This window comes from Pseudochaenichthys georgianus, chromosome 6 (genome assembly GCF_902827115.2).
Source record: "Pseudochaenichthys georgianus chromosome 6, fPseGeo1.2, whole genome shotgun sequence".
Classification (NCBI taxonomy): Eukaryota; Metazoa; Chordata; class Actinopteri; order Perciformes; family Channichthyidae; genus Pseudochaenichthys; species Pseudochaenichthys georgianus.
This window is the reverse complement of record NC_047508.1, coordinates 10,572,485-10,591,914: the sequence shown is the minus strand read 5'-3', so window position 1 is coordinate 10,591,914 and position 19,430 is coordinate 10,572,485. Positions and strand designations below refer to the sequence as shown.

The 19,430-nt window shown below is 39.5% G+C and overlaps 1 protein-coding gene across 2 annotated transcripts in view; it reads left to right on the top strand.

Moving 5' to 3' along the window:
- Positions 1–19,430, top strand: part of necab2 (N-terminal EF-hand calcium binding protein 2) — a 201,264-nt gene that overhangs the window by 141,906 nt on the left and 39,928 nt on the right. The window contains exons 8-9 of one of the 2 annotated variants that reach the window (XM_034085675.1): positions 5,667–5,746; positions 13,509–13,565. In XM_034085675.1, coding sequence (XP_033941566.1) covers positions 5,667–5,746; positions 13,509–13,565 — 137 coding nt within the window. The remainder of the gene's footprint in view (positions 1–5,666; positions 5,747–13,508; positions 13,566–19,430) is intronic. The other variant, XM_034085676.1, reaches the window with a different exon arrangement.

Here is a 19,430-nt window from a genome sequence, read left to right as displayed (position 1 = left end):
ATGATTGGAGTGTGGGTATTTAGGCTCTGTTGCCCTGTCTGTTGAGAGGGCTGGGTGTGTGTGTGAGATCCTTGTGGCTGCAGGATGTGGACAAAGAGAACAGCAGGATCGAGGCTGTGAACTTTGTGCCCATGTTTTTAATAAATGCCCACGTCGGGTTATATTTTTGGACGTTCTGCCTCTACCTCCTTGCTTGGTATGGGCCGCTCAACGGTCAGCTTCAGAAATATATAAAGAATAAATGAAAAATCTCTACAAAAGATCAATACTCTACAAAAACTGAAACGTATTGGCATGTTGGTTATATTATATACATAAAGAAGGTTTCAAATGTATTCATTATTGTATGAACATGTTTTAATCGGGGGGTGGACGTCACATCCTCTAGGGGGGTCCGGGGGTATGCCCCCCGGAAAGATTTGTTTTAACATTTGAAAGTAAAATGCTTCAATCTGGTGCACTTTGAGCAGAATTACTAGAGACTAGAGATGTTAAGATTCACCGATTCGCATCGGTGCACCGGCATAAACGTTCAAGATGCGAGTGCACCGGTTGAAAGAGTGCACATCGGCTACAGTTTGGGTTGAACCGGGTTGAACTCGCGATGCATCGATTGCGTAGCGTCTTTGCATCGGTAAAGAACCGATTCATTCATATAAAATCCCCTCATCTTGTCAACGCTCAGCGGAGACGATCTTTGATATTTGCTTCGCCTATACGGAGGCCGATAGTCTCAGTTATCAACACACACGGAAGTTGAGGAGAAAGAGAAACACAGCGCACCGAAAAATACCTACAAATCAAACGTTTGGCAACACTTCGGATTGTTCAAGAAAGACGGTGTAATAGTCCTTTATGCTATATATGGAGAGTAATAAGGTATCCGTAGACCTTTGTATGAGGTATCTTTATTACTTAACAGGTCTACAGCCATGATACATAGATCCGTCCTAGATGCGGGCTTGCATACACACAGTATCACTCCGCAGCCGCACCCCATCAGTAACGTCCTGATGGTATATGTGCGCGGCACTATATACTACAGACGGTCAACTTGAAAAATCGCTCGCAAATTGTTAACGATGCCGAGCCGCTTTAAAGTACACAAGTAGTACGAGGAACTTAGCGACGCACATAAAGAGGCGACATGGGGTCTGCGGCTGAAAAGAGAAACCTGAAAGTTAGTGAGGTGTTCTGTCAGAGAGAGTGGTGTTTAGTTTACAGCAGCCTGTGACGGCTAATAACAGTTTAAATGTCTTCCTCACTGTAAGCAGTTATGAAAAACCTGTTTGTGAAAGGTTATTTGTATTCTTTATTGTTATAGAACCCACTGCTTTCTGCTCACTGGTGAGTTAGCCTATGAATGAGTGTTAAGCACAGCTGTATGGGCATTGCTCTATGGTAGCTGTTATGTGCACATTGTTAATCATGAGCAATGCATCCTTACATTGTTTAACTGTGAGGTGTTATACAATTGTACTGTAGCCTACTCTGGAGAGCTTTTAAAGGTACAAAAATAAACGGCATGATGGGATGTGCAGTACCAAATATGTAAAGCACTTTTTGTTAATGTATGATTTGCTGCATATAAGGAATAAAACAAAAATCCTCTGTCGTACCATATTGAAGTATCATTATTTTTGCATCGTATCGCACCGAATCGCATAATGTTGAATCAAATCGTATCGAACTGTATCGCAACAGGGGTGAATCGTATCGTATCGCATCGCCTGGTGTTTCAAATGTATCGTTAATGTATCGTATCGTGGCAACGTATCGAGATGCGCATCGCATCGGCCTCAGTGATGGAGATGCACATCCCTACTAGAGACCTGATCTAGGGGGTACAACTTTAAAACACCCATATGAAAAAGATCGGTTTACATTTTAATAACCAAATAAGTATGTGAACATAACCACTAACCTACCATAGCCAATAACAAATAAATGTAACGTATTTTATTTTTGTTGTTCATTTATATCTTATTTTACCTAGTTAACATCTATTTATTCATGCATTTTTTTTACTATCTCTAGTTTTAACCGATATTTTTGGTTACTGTCCTATAGTATACATTGGAATGATTTCAAACCTGTTTTTATTTATCCTAATAATTATAAAGGTGTGCCTTGGAAATATTTGTTTACATAAATTGTGACCAAACTGTTTGAGACCCACTGAGATAACTTAGACTAAAGTGAACTATCTAAACACTCAGAGTCCTTTACCTCACTGAGCTGTAGTTATCAGACTCAATCCAACAACAATCCGCGGTACTGATGCGCGCCCTCTCTCTCTATTTCCCTCGGAGGCTCGCTCGCACTTTGACTGTGAGCTGCGGGCGCCTGATAAGTCAACATCCCCCACTTTCATCACTTACAGCGTCCATCGTACAGGGCAAATTAAAAGTGTAACCGGGGTGAAAAGGGTGTTACCTTGACTTAATTATGAATGTTGTTACATCAAGGCTGAACATTAGGATGAGCCAAACAGTCAAAAATGTTTTTTTCCCTCCCAGAACTACCTCTGCTGAGATTGATTTTTCCACCTAGCTACATCTGTGGATTTGCATCCAGCTTGAATCCCATGTTTTTTGGACATTCCATTGCATTCCCTGGAATTAAAAATACATATGTTAGGGCCTATTGAACCCATAGAGCGGGACAGAACTTTGATATTAGGAGATGTTTTATAACGTTATGCAATAGCAATCATGTTTCTCAAATCACAACCAAGAAAGTTTTGAAATTCAGAAAAATTGTAACCATACTTAAAGTTAAAGGGGCTTCGTGTAAATGGTCTGCAAAGGCAAAAAGACTTTCTCTCCCACACACTCTGAAATGACTCCATTGTACTTTGTTTACTTGCGTAACATAATGACATCAATACAACATGCACTTCTATTGGCTAGCGCTCCAACACATTGTAGATTATAGGCTAAGGGGCGGGACATCTCTCAGTGGTTGACCAATCACTACAGAGCTGTGGTTTAAGACAGAGGGTGAAAAAGGGTGGTGCAACACAGCCAGTATGAGAAAAATAAAGACCTTTTTGAACATTAAAGCATGTAAACATGTCACGATAGAGGAACAAAATAAAAATGTGAAACCTTAAAATTACCATCAGCTAATGTATTACTTCTTTCTAGAAACGCCTGTTAAAATTACAAATGAGTTACAGTTTTGACGGGATGTACTGTAAACCCCAGTATCTTGCGTAACAATCTGACATTTTACCCATCCTGACATCTGTCCACTAACTTTTAGACATGCAGTACGAGACTTACACCTTTGGTATCTTTGGTATAACTTCTACTAGGCTGCCTGTTCCGTCAAGTCCGAAATGTATCTAATAAAAAGACGGGAAGAAGTCAGAATAAACAGCTGTGAACCTTTGAGTCACTTAAATTAAGAGATTAAGGAGACTTTTTTTCATGATTCATGTGAACACATTTAAATACTCGCTGACACAATATGGAAAGTTAAATTAGGTGAACATGGAGTTACTCAAATCAGGTTTAATTGAAGAGAAAGTCAATAGAGCCCACCCTCCCCTCACTGCTAAATTCAAAGGCTGTAATTCCTCACACACTTCTATAATCAAGCGGGACACTTATTTTCTAAGTCCATTGAAATGACCACTGGGCTTTTATCTCCATAAGTCTCCATGGTTACACACCATGGTTTAGGTTGATGCGTGCCTGTATGTGTGTGTTTGGGGTGTACGAAGGTAGTTCCTAATTGACTGGCTGTTAAAGCTTTTAATGAAGAGTGGGCAGTGGACTCTCCAATTAGCTGTGAGGGGGCGACAGGGGATGAATAGAGGAGGGGGGGTAGGAGGCGGGGGGCACAGGGAGGAGAAGAGAGATGAACCAAGGGAAGATAGAAGAAAAAAAGGGGGCAAAAGAAAGGTGTGAATGTCAAAGAAACAGCATGATTTTCATGTTTTTTGAGTGTTATTTCAAAGTGTTTATGTGTCACATACTTATAAGCAGGGTTGAAAGGGTTACTTTAAAAATGTATTCGTTACAATTAGTAGTTACCTGCAAATATATGTAATCTCTATCAAATGTAGACATACATAAAGACAAGAGATCAGAAAGATCAATAACATGCTATGCCAAAAAAATAAATGACTTTGTTTTAAAGATAATAATACTTTTTAAATAATTGTATTTATAAAATGCCACAAGAAGCACCAATCTGTACCACTTTAAACCATTAAAAAAGTAATAAACTGAGCCTAATTAGCCCTCTTAACACCCATTCATGGTAAAACAAGGTTATATTACTAGTCGATGTTTTGTTGATAATTAATTATTAAAAAGCAATAATGCAAGAGATAGACTCCTCTAACCCATTGTATTTCGTGCTACAAAATCATTTTCTACCAAAGAAAATATTGCTAAATAGAGCTGAACAGAGCACCTCACTCGAGCAGGGTCCCATCAATACTTTTATATACTGTCTTTGAACAGGACGAGATCCTTAAGATAAACAGATATAATTGCCTATTTATCAGCCCCTTTGGAACTCCCTCTTTACATGAAATATTCATGATGAAAGAATGGGAATGAACTGAGAGAGATGAGAAGGAAAGAGAAAAGAAGTTCCTCATGTACTGTGTCCAGTTACTGCTCAGGGAAGCCATGTTTTATTGTACCTATAGAATGGTGTAGTAATTCATTTTTGAAGCCGGCCCAGAAGTTACACTTCCTTACAAGTTTTGTTAAGCAGGATAATCTCCACATTTTGCACATTGTAACTGCACATAATTTTTCTTATATTTTATTTTTACGGGTATATATATATATTTCATCCATATTTCATATAAATATTGCTATAGTTCAATGTTGTTACAGTTTTTTTCTTACAATTTATCTTCTAGACTGTGCACCAAATACATCAAGGCAAAATTCCTCGTATGTGTAAACCTTCTTGGCAATAAAGTTGTTTCTGGTTCTGATTCTGACTTATTAACACCAATTTTATGATTTTTTTTAAGCATAAATGCAATCTGAAGAAGTAAAAAGCTAACGTAGGGTTGAAACAAATAACATCACATGGCTGCGCGCTACCAATGCTAAGCTAAAGGCCTTTAATGTTCGGTGTGATAAGGTTTGGTCGTCTCATTTTAGTCACTTGTTTGCAACCGCTGTTGTTAGCCACCGCCATTGCTAATAAGAAACATTCACCAGTGTGCAAATAATAACGTATTTTGTGTAGTATGACAAACAGGAACATCTCTGAGGCTTGGGTTAACAACAGACCTTGTTCCAAACAAAAACACGTACAAAAAAGACTTTCAAGAAGAGAGAACAGGAAGGGGTAAGATGCTATCTCATTTTGGGGTATTAGGACTCTTCTTGCTCCTCTCCAGAGGGCACAGTTTGCCAACCATGTTACCAATCAGTAACATAGGGCACTACCACTTGTCCAAAAGGCTATTACCTTATCAGGATAACATGTATATGGATGAGTTATTTATCGTCAGGTTTAAAGGAAATGTCAAACAAAACATTATATCATAACATGTGGTCACGCTTGGGAAATGTGATCTCTTTATGTATAAGACATATTTGAATAAGTGTAATCCAGCTGCATCAGATCTCGTCACAACCCATTTAGTAGAGATGTTAATGTTTGTTTATACTTGTATGTTGCAGGTGCTGTAGAAGTGAGGAAAGAAGGTTTGGACTCTCAGATCAACCGCCTGGCTGAACTGATCGGGCGACTGGAGAATAAGGTAAAGAATACAGGCACGCAGGTTAACTTGTTTTGGCATATGGTTACGCTATCCCATGAATACTAACTCTAACCAATATCACTGCCTAATCCCTATCTCAATCAAAGCCTAAGTCTTAAATGATATGACAGACAGTGATTTGATCGTACTTGTTTTCTTTGTAACCAAATAATTATTTCTGCCATAAAGCACTGGGGTCCGTGCACACTCGACAGCCTTGTTCGACGGCGTGAGTGTGGAGGACATATGTACGGTGGCATCTTGGTCTACGCCAAGCCCGTTCATAAGGTTCTATCTCTTGGACATGTCTGGCTCCTTCTCATCGTCTGTGCTTGCGGGGCAACACAGGACTGGTGAAAAGAGGGGGGCTGTGGGTCGGTAAGCTGTATCTGACCCCCCTGGGACATAATACACTTACGTTTTCCCATGCTCCTTAGGGACCTGGGAAACGTGGTGCACAGTGTGTAGTCACTTGCGCTGGCACCTGCAGGGTGAAGCTATGGGCTTATTCAGACCAATTCGGCTCTACCCAGCCAAGTAAGCTGCGGCCCCGATTTCTCCACGTTCACAACCGGGTGATAGGAAGTTGGGGTGCGATGGCTGTTAACCAAAGGCCGGTCAGAGGCAGTGTGGTGGTTCGATGTGTGGGGCGAAAGGGCGTTTATTCATTGGGGCTCCACCCACTGTACCCATAGAGTACAGTAGAGGGCGGAGCCTGTGTGAGATAGAACGGGGGGTTACTTATTGTAACCCTAGGTCTATAAGCACAGACGGAGCCCTCTACCTAGGGGCCCTGTCTTCCCTATGCCGCTCGCTGAAGAGGGTGTAGGATGACAGTCAGGAGGTGTATCTGCCTTATATACTGTGAGCCTGCCCGCGCATTCAGGTAGGCTCGCCCTGATTGGCCGGCTACGTTTACACAACTTCAGTGTGTGAACGCTCGCATATGATTGATGAGAGTAGTACCCATAGAGTCCAGTAGAGGGCTCCGCCTGTGCTTATAGAACTAGGGTTACAATACGTATGCCCCCGTTTTTGTCCGTTTCGTTCAGTTGGAAGCTATAATAACAAAGAACTTTTTTTGCCATACGCAGATCTTCCTCCTTACTATATGGCTGTCAGATTAAGTGTTAAAGCTCATTCTAACAAAGTGTGAGAGCAAGCATCTTTTTTTTTTATATTTAGTAACTCAAAGAGATGATTAACTCCAAGAAGTCGACACCACTTTGCCGTACGACCGTGGTGATACATTGTCGAGATATCGTTGTTAAAGAAACAAGGAGGAAGCTCTCGTCAGCGCCCTACCAGCGCCTGTCTGCCAACAAGAGGACACAGACCCATGAATCATACGCATCATTTACGCTGGTTACATGGCCCCACTACTTTTTAAAAAAGGGCCAATTTTGTTCTGTTCCAACCACCTTCTTAAAGTAACATATACTAAAAATAAATCTGAAAAATAGCGTTCAGAAGGTAATATAATGACACTTGGTAGGTGTATTTCTGGGAACCTTAGAGGTGCAATTAAAAAATGTGAACAATTACTATTAGAATGCTTTAAAACGAAAAGAGAAAAGCAAACACCGCCTCTGCTTAGCCCAGCAAAGCCAGTCTTTAGTCGTGGTTAACAAATAGTATGCCTACGTTACGCGTTGTTTCAATCTAAAAGTGTCCACAATACTTTTCTAAACATAGCGATGCACATGCTATGCACAACTAAATACAATATACTTATGGGGAAATAGATAATAAAAAAATAGAGAACAAATGTCTCATCAGGTATTATACTTATACGACATTAGCCCTGGTTTTCCAAAAACATCGTTTGTCTAAACAGGCCTACTGTATGTATACTGTGAGGCCTGTTTAGAACCAACCTTTAGCCCTTTGCCCCAGCTGCTAACTTAATAAACGTCTTACAAATTGTCCAGGTTTAGGTAATATTGTTCCATTAGGTCAAGTGACCTTTACTGTAGAAGAAGTGATTGAATTGCCTTCCACCGAAGAATAGTCCAATAATCACCTGTGACCCTGAAGGCCTCATGCGAGCCCATTACTCTACTCGGAGGCGGCCCTGTTTGCAGTGACTGACATGAAGGCAATTATTTTCACGGATGACTAAACAGTCACATTTGTACCTATTTGAAATGAAATGAAGACAGGTTCTTCTTAGGAATTATTCATTTGTGTTTTATTTCTTTTTTGATTATAAATTAAGTAGTAATTACTTGAAACTTGAGGGAAAAGTAGAGATGACAATGACTGCTTTAATTTCCTGATTGTTCTTCCGTCTGCCTTAACAAGCCAAATCAAAATGGACCCAGCAGCCTAACCAGTAAACACATGTGGGCCTGTATCAATGAATAACAATCAGTGGAAGTAATGAGCAACTAAAGGAAAGGTTAAATACAACTCTAAACTACAGCCCACTTATTTCAGTGTAAATATTAAGATACTGGGTACCTTTATTGAGACAAATATGCATGTCCAAGTTACATATGTGTGTACATATGTGGGTATAAGAACTTATACTTTGCGTATAAGAAGAACTTGAATATATACATGTACATTTTTGCAGCAGGGGTTCATTACATACGTTTGTTGTTTTTTTATAAAATTGCAGGAAATACACATGTCATGAAGGTAAAGTACAATTATTTTAAAGATAACTTTGCAGTAAACGACCCAAACTTTGTTCTCAGTTTTTGTTCAGGTCAAGCTCTATCTACCCTTATTACGTTATGAATATCCATCGAGACGAATGATTTAGAGAATTACCTAAATGTGCCCGTCATACATGCAGATTTCTCCTCTTTGGAGACTTTTACTAAACTTGTCCCAACATGGCTTATAATAAAGCATCATCCTTTCATGATGAGGTCCTGCACGGCTGCTGAGGGTGTTCTTCAGTGGTTCCATTGGTTTTGCAGAAAAACTCTGCACATCGAAACGAAAATAGGTCAGAACATTTTTGAAGTCGGAAAGTGTCTTTTCAGAATAACCATAACTAAAGAAAAGCAAGTGAATAGACATTTTCTGCTGGATAACATTTTCAGAAGGCTAGACAGTATTCTGCAGTAATCATATCAAAGGAGAATATAGCTCTGAGGAGGCGTATTGGCTGTGGCTCTGTTTGGCCTGGTAACCTGAAAAGATCTGTGTTAAGACTGCGTATGGAAGTGGAGAGGATAATATCACACTGAGTGAATCATGAATTGTTTACTGGATGAATAATATGCCAGCTTCACACTGTGTTGCCTGGCAAGATGAAAATAGTGCCCCATGTTGGCACCACTGCTTTGTGATAGCACACTGGAAATCCTGTTACCTGCAAACCATATTTAAAGTGATAAAAATGCACTGCTCCGTCACACTCTCAGATGTTCCACGCTCCACTGGGAGTTTGTTTGTTCTTTGGGTTACAATGTATCATTATTTATTGCCCTCTGTGAGTCACAGACAGATTTTTTTTTTTCTCAGATAGCCTTTGATTGTAGCTGCACATCTGGTACAGGTGGTACTGAGGTTGAATACTGACAAACAGATGGATTTCTCTCTTTTCAGCCAAAGAATATGTTCCTGTCTATAAAACTGTACCTGCACTACCCTGTTATATCCGGTTTTTCTATTCTCCTATATTATTCGCAAAGAGTGATTTACGAAAGATTCGAATCTCATCTGCTATTTTTAGCCTGAGCTGAACGACACTATCTCAGGTTATATTGATAAACTAGGCAGTAGGCCAATCAGTTGCTAATTCATGTACATGTCATGTGTATGACCAATATAAACAGTTTTGTTTTGTGTGTCTGTACTCGGACAAAGGTTGTTTATCAGGAGCATCACTCTTTAACACTGTTCAACATAAAATGGAATGCTTTGTCCCAAAGACTTTCATAAAATGGAACATCTTATCCATACAGTAGCAGTTCAATGGCAATTTCAGGAGAGGCATTTTTGCAGTCAACTTTCTGCTTTTTCATAGCAATAAATAAAACGTATCAGGTTTATAATATCAATCACAAAGTATTTTAAACTACTGATGTTTTAGAAGATATGTGTTATCTCAGTGTGTCAGACATATGTTTAACTAACATTTAAATAAAGACAATTATTGAATCTGACATATACCTAATCTTTAAGGACTCTGATCTGGATCAGGCCAAAGATAATTCCTAGCTTTTTGTATTCAGTGAAGAACCGTGAAAAATAAGATATGAAAGAAGCTCTTTAGTCTGTTCCTAAAGGAGAACAAGAAAACAAGGAATAGGATATCAAGGAGTACTTCTAGTCAGTGGTGGGAAGTAACTGGGTAGATTTACTCAAGTACTATATGTACTGTTAGTACAATTCTGAGGTACTTGAGTTTTAAATGTTTTGCTACTTTGTACTTCTACTCCGCTTATATTATTTAATACTTTTAATTACTTTGCAGATTTGGATTAAGGATTTTAAATGTAAACAACACTTACGTAAGACTTTATTTAAACCTGGAGTAAATACACAAGCTACCCAGCAATACGCAAAGTAATTCAAACTAGCTTCACCTTTACTAGCTTTGATTAACACTTTAATGCAACAATAATTATAATCAAAACATATCATGTATATTGTGAGTCCCTCTATTCAGCTTCATTACCAGGCAGCTATTGTTGGTATACGGCTCTAAAACAAACTGTACCCTGTAACTGCAAGAAACGGATACGATTTTAAATTAACTGATGAACAAGTTGGAGCATTGAGCAGCTAAAGAGTCAGATATTTTAGAAATGTCTTTAACTTTCTTTATTTGAGGCCAAGATGGCCACGACCAAAATGTCACCTTGGTGACAGAATCCTGCGCACTTACTGTGATTTATTGAAAAAGGTTTATATAACTCTGACTCACAGACAATGAGAGAGGAGAAAACTAAAAATCAAAGTCTCAATCTCGCACAAAGACACATAATCACACTGTACCATGAGCCCACCTGTCTTTCCCAAGTTTTTATCTTAAGAGGGTATTTGAACATAATTGTGTCCTCTTCACTCAAGTGTTAGAGCAACCCAGTCTCACAGCATTTCGTGTTATAGTCACAAAATGTAATCTATTGACTCGTGTTCACCAATATCTTTTTAAATCTTTTTTTCCTTCTAATTTGTTATTGTTTTCTACACTCGTAACCTTGGCGCACTGCCACTCCAACATCCAATCACAGAGCTTGAAGACTAATCACGGGGTTTGTCAAGTCCCAAACGATAGCTGAGGATTATGGGTAGTGTAGTGTCTTTGGCCATCCTAAACTCCGAAAAACTATTTGTTTCTCCGAATCGAAGGGGAAAAACACAAAATCATTGTACACAATTTAAACCAATCAATGTTGTGTAATTAACAAGGATAATCTGGTGTTTTTAGTTGATAAGTACAGCAGATATCACTGTAAAATCATTTGACAGTGAGGGGAATACTATGTTTTACTATGAAAACTTCGAGACCGGAAATAATGTTTTCACCCCAAGCTGTTGCCTGGCAACGTAATTCTGTATAGTTATGGCTGATAAGGCTTATTACTTATTGGCTTATTAGTTATTGCTGTTTTTATATTTTAAACCTCAAACCGATGGAAAAACCCCACAGTAACATAGAAAAGACGGTCATAACATGACCCGGCGCCCTAGTTAATAGACAAAATAATTGTATACATAATATTATTAATGACTTTATTTTGAAATTCAGTTCTTGACGGACGGCAAAAAAGCCAGAGATTATAAAATTAAACAAATAAATAAAAACAAGGATAATTGTGTGTTACTGTTGAGTAAACAACAGTGTGTTATTTAGAAAAGTGAGTCAGGACTCAGAGAGACACGAGGAGAGCTAGAGCTTTGATGGCAAACACTGATGGTTTATTTGATGGTTGCCAAACCAATTCTGAAGAACTCTTCTGCAGCTCGATGTTTTAACTAGTTCGGAGTATAATAATCTAAATTCATTATCAGTGAGATTAAACAATTATGGACCCTGAATCTAACTAGAGCTCTCGTCCACAGAAAAGAATGTGCGCCAGGGAACCTACGTCCAGAGCCGGCCCGACCCATTAAGCGACATAAGCGGCCGCTTATGGCCCCGCAGCCACTAAGGGCCCCCAAGCAAAAACATTTTTTTTTATCTCAGTACACCATCGCCGTGATAAGTATGTTTAATTAATGTTGTTAATATGCCTAGATTGCCTACTCTCAAAGTCATGTATTATATTATTAAGTCACTCATATAATACATTAACCGTGCTTTACCTGAACCTCATCATGACACTGGAGAGGACGGCAGGATTGTAATTTCCCGTGTTCATTGAATGCAACAGAGGAAAGGCACCAGACCAACCAGAGAGTTGAATGGAAATAAACATCTGTCTTATTGGCTGACAGGTACCTATCCTGTGAGCTGTGAAAATGTTTAAAATAAACTGTCAGTCTCAGACCCCCTAGAGGATGTTAGGTCCACGGTGTTTACATGCTTATTTATACAATATGTGTGCTTATACTAACATCATAAGACAACAGTTGGTTCCGTGTTGTGTGAAGTGAGAACGCACTAGAGCGAGGGGGGCCCCCAAGCCAAAGCTCGCTTAGGGCCCCCAAAAGTCTAGGGCCGGCCCTGCCTACGTCCCTGAACAGTAAACTACCTCATGGCGGCTTGTGCTCTGTCATAGACTGGCAACAACAATTTGCCCAAGCTGCCCCTCCTTAAGAGAGATAGCAGCAATACCCAAGGCAGTAGAACTATGCCATGGGAAAAGAGACAGTAAAGAGAGAAAACGATGAACTGGGTCGAAGGTTGAATACCTAAGACAATTATTTCCCTAACAAAAAGTATAACGAAATAGAAGGAAACAAATATTTTAAAAATACATATTTCAGTATTCTGAGCCCCATTTATTTTCCTCACGGACGGCATAAGAAGTCCGACATTATACGATTTAAAATAAAAACAATAATTGTGGCTTGATATTGAGTAAGAAAATGTTTTTATGAACCCCACAGCTTCCGGTCTTCCAAGACCCGACTGGACAAAAAGACGTGGTGCAGGCACGAAACATTCTACCAATAGAAATACATTGCTTTTAAAATCGTTCTGTGTGACACGAAAAAAATGCAAAAATCGTGTTGGTGAACACGAATCAATAGATTCAATTAATTTCGTATCTATAACACGAAATGCTGTGAGACTGGGTTGTGATATCTGCTAGCGAAAGCCAAAGGTTGTCGACTATCAACTACTTGCAAAATGTAGTGTTGTAAATCTTTTATTTTATCATTTTAAACTGCATATAAACTAGAATGGAAAGTTTGACAGGCAAAGCAACCATTGCTAAGGTATTTAGCAAAATCTGTATAGTTCTTGATAATAGTACTTCATCCCCTCATTTTGCACATTTTTGGTTACTGTAGCATCCTACATTATAATCTTCGGTTACATGTGGGTATTCACTGTTCTATGTTTAGATCTTTTATGCTGATATAAATTATTCTGTTTAATTTTGGGCTTCTCTTTTTGGCATGCGTCCACATCCTGCCTGAACCCACCACCCTTATTCCCTGTGGAACTTTATTTTACTTTAAAATAAATCCTGTCCTGCGTAATGCATGTCCGGTTGCAGTGTGAGAAGTAATACTTCTAGTGTGAATGTCTGCTTTAAGATATGGCTTTAGTAGTTGTTGTTGTTGTTGGTCTTGTCGATTGACATGTTGCTGCTGTTGTTTGTTGTTGTGCTTCTCCTTGCAGACAGTCTGGTTTGATCTGCACCAGAGGCTAACAGACACAGATGGCACTACCAGCGCAGTAAGTAGACACTAAATGAATCACCATTACACATTATTACACTGCAACAGACAGCCCTGGGTGCAGCATCACTTTCTGCTGCTTCACAAAGGCCAAGGATCACTACAGCACTACCTCAGGCAGAGTATTACAAGGCTTAGACATAATTAACATGGGACAGCACTTCTGCACGACCTTATCCGAACAAAAATAATCCCGGTCTTAGTTCCTGTCCCATGGGCGGTGATCTTTTGTATTATTTCCCTGGAAAGCTGCTTGTTTTGTTTGGTTGTCTGGAGCTGAATAATTTATAGACACTGGGTATTCTCCAAAAGAATTAATAGAATCACACGCTATCTTACAATACCTAACACCCACAGGGAAATTAACATGTCAGCTTTTCGAGAAACATACTGCATATTTAGGGCGTGTGATAGTGTCTGTGATACTGATCACATGAGCACTATCTTTTTTCTTCTCCTTAGGCTATATCTGATCTGAATCATACAGTAAATCAGAAAGTGTTCACTTACAAAAGCTCAGCAGTTTGATACCATTTCCTGATATACTTTCACCCAAGACTGCTACAGCACTTCTGTACCTCCAGTGAGTAGAGATAAGTGTGAGTGCAATAAATATAGCCATTCTTACAGGTCTGAGCACCTGCAAAAAGCCATAAGCAAACTACTGTATATAATACAGATTTATTGTATTTACATGCACTTTATACAACACCCGCTGTAATGCAAAAAGATGCCGGAGACGTTAAAAGTACCTGAATTTAAACAAACTTGGAGTTGTCTCTCATATTTGTTGGAGTTTGTTTTAAACGAGATAATCATTCTTTCTTAAGAGACAGACTGATCACTGGCACCAGTGTAACGTTACAGTACATTTGGACCAAAAGAAGTTACGAAAAATATATTTCTTGTGTGTTTTTTTTACACAAGCAATCACTACAACCCCAGCCTGGTTAACAAAACCCATGCCTCCCCAATAAAACGCTGTGTCTTCACTAAGACATATGAACAAATGAATGTCATCCTATCCATCAGATCTGTTTATGCAAGATTTTAGATCTCCATCAGAGTAGATCTGGCCACAAGCCTCATTTCCAATCACACGCTTAGCCACAAATGGATCAAGAAACTTTCCATCTGCATGTCACCACTTGGACAACAGGAAGTCAAGTTTTACAGATTTGCGAACTTCTTGAGTAATGCCAAAACAGCCATTCCTTCAAGTATGCAGTTCTCTTAGTTTGGAAAACACAAATGGGAGTCATTTTCGTCCCTGGTATGCACCTTAGCCGTCAGGGTCCCCCGCCAATATCACTTTTAATGTGAGACTGATAAAGACACTTGGGAAATATATATTTGTAATCATCAGTAATCAAAATATTAAAAAGTAAAGTCAAAAACTATAATTTGGTTATATTACTGTTTTTAAAACAGATGTTGCTTAAAGGGGACCTATTATGCAAAATGCACTTGTTGATGTCTTTTATACATAAATATGTGTCCCCGGTGTGTCAGGGAACTCACAAAGTGTCAGAAAACAAAACCCAGTCTCTCTTTTCCTCCGTACCAACATCTCTGAAAATAAATAAAAACCATGGTCCCAACCTATCGTCTCCGGCACACGTGACACGTCCCAACCTATCGTCTCTGTATACAGTCGCAGCTGTGTGTCTGTGTATTCAGCAGGATGTCTGCTGGAGGCTTAGAGTAAAGTTGTTATATTATGCATATAACGGCACTGTTCTAGCGGTAAACACTTCAGAAAGAACATGTCAAGCTATGTGCTGTATCAGAAACAATGCGCGGCGTGTTTTGGGAGTAATATGCTGTGTGTTTACATTAGCAAGCATGCTAACACTCAGAGCTAACCATGGAGCTAACACTGTAGGCTACTGGAGAGAATATGTGTAACGTAATGTCCTTGTGGTAAACCCTGCGAGAGAGAAAGGTTTGAGCTCCATACTGTTTCAGAAATAAAGCTTGAAATGGTTAGGAGCATAACATGGCATTTAATCACCGCAGCGTTTAGCTGAGATCTCCCGGTTGAAATGTCTCTCTAGCAGGGGAAAGCTGCATGACGCTACAAAGGGGTGTGGCTAGCAACAGAATCAGCCAGTTTGGAACAGGGCTGCAATACAGGGGTATTAGCAGTATGACGCATGGCTACAATGGGTGATCTGTTTGGTATTTTAAGCAAAAAACTTCACAGACATGTTTTGTATAGGTATGGCCCTACAATATATAAATGTGCAATATAGCATAATAGGTCCACTTTAACAATAAATAAAAAAAACGAACACAACTGTAAAATCATGCCTCAATTATTATTAAAAGAATACTTATCATACACAAGTATCAAAATGATAAGTATCAGGACTGTTATCTTGCTAAACCAAAAGTACTAAAAAAACAAAGAAATTGGACAAATTATAATGTTAGATACTGTATAAGGTCATTGCAATTCATTCTGAGGGGAACATATGTCTTGTCTAATTGTCAGGGAAATCAATCAAAACAGTTGCCAAGATATATCACAAAACAAAAACATCACCATGATGATGTCACCATGAACATTTCAGCAGACTTCCAAAATGTAATGGAAATCCATCCAATTGGTTGAGATGGACTAAAATGCTAATTTCTTCAAGCCCTAGTCTGGCCCCAAGATCACTCTATCGTAAAATGATATCTTGCCCATCTGTGCCACAAGGAGTTTTCTTCTTCTGCCTGCAGGAGATCGGTGCAATAATCACCTTTTGCACGTTTACACACAGCAGTCGGGCCACTTATGGCTCTCCATTTTCTGTCGGCAAGCAGCAAGAGCACTGACAAAATGGTGGAGTTGCTGTCATGGGCACAGACATAGAGAGGTTATTATAAGAGACTGCTCATATGCACTGAGAGGGAGAAGTCTCAGGTTGTTCTTTAAAATGCATGAAAAGGAACACTTCTAAAATACCCAACAAGTGGCCCATTTAAAGGCGAGAAGACAAAGAACAGTCAAATGAAAGAAACAGGCAGATAAAGAGAAGGCACCAGTTCAACATAATTACTCTGGGCACATACAAATACCAACCTAAAACAACTTTTAGGGAGATTGAAGAAGTAGCCCTCAGCTATTACTATCTTCCCAGGGTCCATTTGTTTGTCTGGTTGTCTGGTTGTCTGGTTGTCTGGTAGTCTGCTGAACAAAAGCAGAATCCGATGGGGAATTGTGCCCTCAAGATAAACATATTTGTGTATTCACACAGACTGAGAACACTATGCTTCAGTTCCCATGGTAATGGAGCAGGAGCTTCATCTCACTTCCCCAGAAGTCCATACATAGCGTGTGGGGTGTACTAAACAGTCAGTGCGAGAACACGTTGTTAGATATGAAAGCCATTGTAGTTTCCCAATTGAATAGCCTATTTTCATAGTAATCATGATCATGATAATCAAGTCCTAAATACCACATTTCAAAATGGGTAGTTGAACTTTTATGAAATAGATTCATTCCCATGCTTTTTGTAGTACTAACACACAGGGTTTGACCTCACGTGTGACTTTATGCATTATTAAAGGCATGGCCACTTGAGAGACATGTGGCTGACCCCTAGCTGGAAACTGTCACTTTGCCTCAGATCCACCTCTTCCTCCGTTACAGCACTTCCTCCGTAACTAGCAGTTAGGCAGGGTCAGCACTGCCAAGATGGGGCCAACTTGAGCCATACATGTGGAGCTTTGAAGACAACTTATATGTGTTATGGGTGGAACCTTTGTTACAAGTTAACACATATTGTGTATACAAATCTACCACCAGAACATAAGCGTATAGAGTGAAGCCAGCATGCTGAATGTCAGGTTCAGATTTAATAAGCACAAAGCCTCAGCTTTTCCTTCAAATCTTCTACCATCCACCTTTCACCTCTTCTCCTTGTCCCTTCATCTCCCCCTCTTATCATACAACCGTGTGCATCCTCGCCCCCGAAGCCTTCTGTTCCTCGAAACCTTTTACTGCTTCCTGACACAGATTACTCCTAACAAGGTCATGCTCCTCTTCACCTTAACATCATTTCACCATCTCTCTGAAGACTCCATCTCCCCCGGACCTTTATTCTCTACCAGAGATCCACATTTGATTACTGCCATCTCTTCTCCATTGCAGTCCTCTGTCAAAGCAATCATCCCTCCTCGCTGCACAAAGACACCTCTGTGAGTTATGTAACCACACAGGGATCATAATAAGATCATATACTGTATAGGAGACCCAGAGATACTTTGAAACTGCAGTGGTGAAGCTGGATTAGCATGAAGTGGACGCACGTGTGCAGGCTTACAATGCATTGTGTCATGAGAAGAAGGTGACTCCATCACATACACTGTATAGTGTCCTTCTTCTGATCCTCTGAAAGCACACAGCCAAGAGGGAGTGTTGCAATGAAAGAAGCTGATGTTGATGGAATACAAAACGTAATGTGAAGGCGTGAGTTGGAGGAAAGGGCAGATCAAAGAGTGATGAGATATAATAAGGAAAGGGAATGAGAAAAAGAAAAAGGGTTCTGTTTTTTAAGAAAGGATGGTTTCAATAGAGCCTGAAGTGTTTATTTGTCCTTTTCCCCTCCTCTGTTTTAAATCATTCAATACAAAATCTTGGCACAGCTATGATTGTATAAATAAAACATAATTACCTAGAAGGCAATAGGCAAGGAGCACAAACCTATGCCAACATGTTCCTTCTTGCAAAATTGAAGCGTCCAAATTAACATTTGACTCCTGGGATTGATCTTTCAAAAAAGAACCAGTCACAGTTGTCTAGTGCTGAATACTTTAATCACTAAGTTTCCACAGCCACTCGAGCGTCGGTGGAGCAGTGGTAAAGTCCTAAAACCCAGAAATGAGCTAGCATTTGAGTTCTTCCGGTTCAAGTCAATAGTTTTTTAAATGGGTTTTCGGCTTGATGCTTGAATAGGGTCTGTGGTTAGCACAAGCGTAACAGATTATCACCTTTTGCTCAATGACATTAAACATGTCAGCAAAACCGTACTTTTAAAGCTTCTATGTTTCTAACATCTAACACAGGCTGTAACAAGTGGCTAAGCGAGACGCATCAAGACGACACACTAGTCTGCTCCAAGCGTAGTGGTGGGGAAGTCAGTGATATGACTGGAATGTAGTGCATTCCATTGGTTTGATCAAGGGGTGCTAACATGCTAACAACCGGGTTTGGTCCTGGGTTGACCTAGAACATATTGGCAATACTCTTCTCGGACTTTACGTATATAAAACATTTAAAATATACAAAGTTTTAAAAAATCTGTACATTTGATCAAGTTCATGAACTTGCTGATCCACTATATTGATGCTAACATGCTGATGTGTATTAAGTCGTGGTAATGTGTACTTACTTCACCATCTTAGTAATGCATTGTAGCATGCTAACATTTGCTTTATAACACAAATCAAAAGTACAGATGCAGCGAATGGGAATGATTGTGCAGTTTTTTGATGATAAACAAAACAAATCACAATGTTATCAGAGGTGCTATGAAAAGTTAGAGATCCCCAAAGTTAAACAATTTGATGCTAAAGGTTCAGGAAAGATGTCAGTTAGAAGGTACATTCATACTGTGTGTTGAATGAGTAAGACCCTCTGCAAAGGGCTTCAATGTGTTGTAGATAAATATATCAGACAGTAGGAGGTAAGAGGAGAAAAGGGGTTCACAGAGGGACACTCAGGAGGCTTTGGAGACCCTTATGAAAAATAAATCAAAAGGTTATAAATATTTATATTCCCGCATGGGCAAGCAGCTCTGCTTTCTGAATTATCCATAATTCTCAATGTGCTGACACGAGGGAGAGTGTGAAATATGTCCCACCTTTTAGA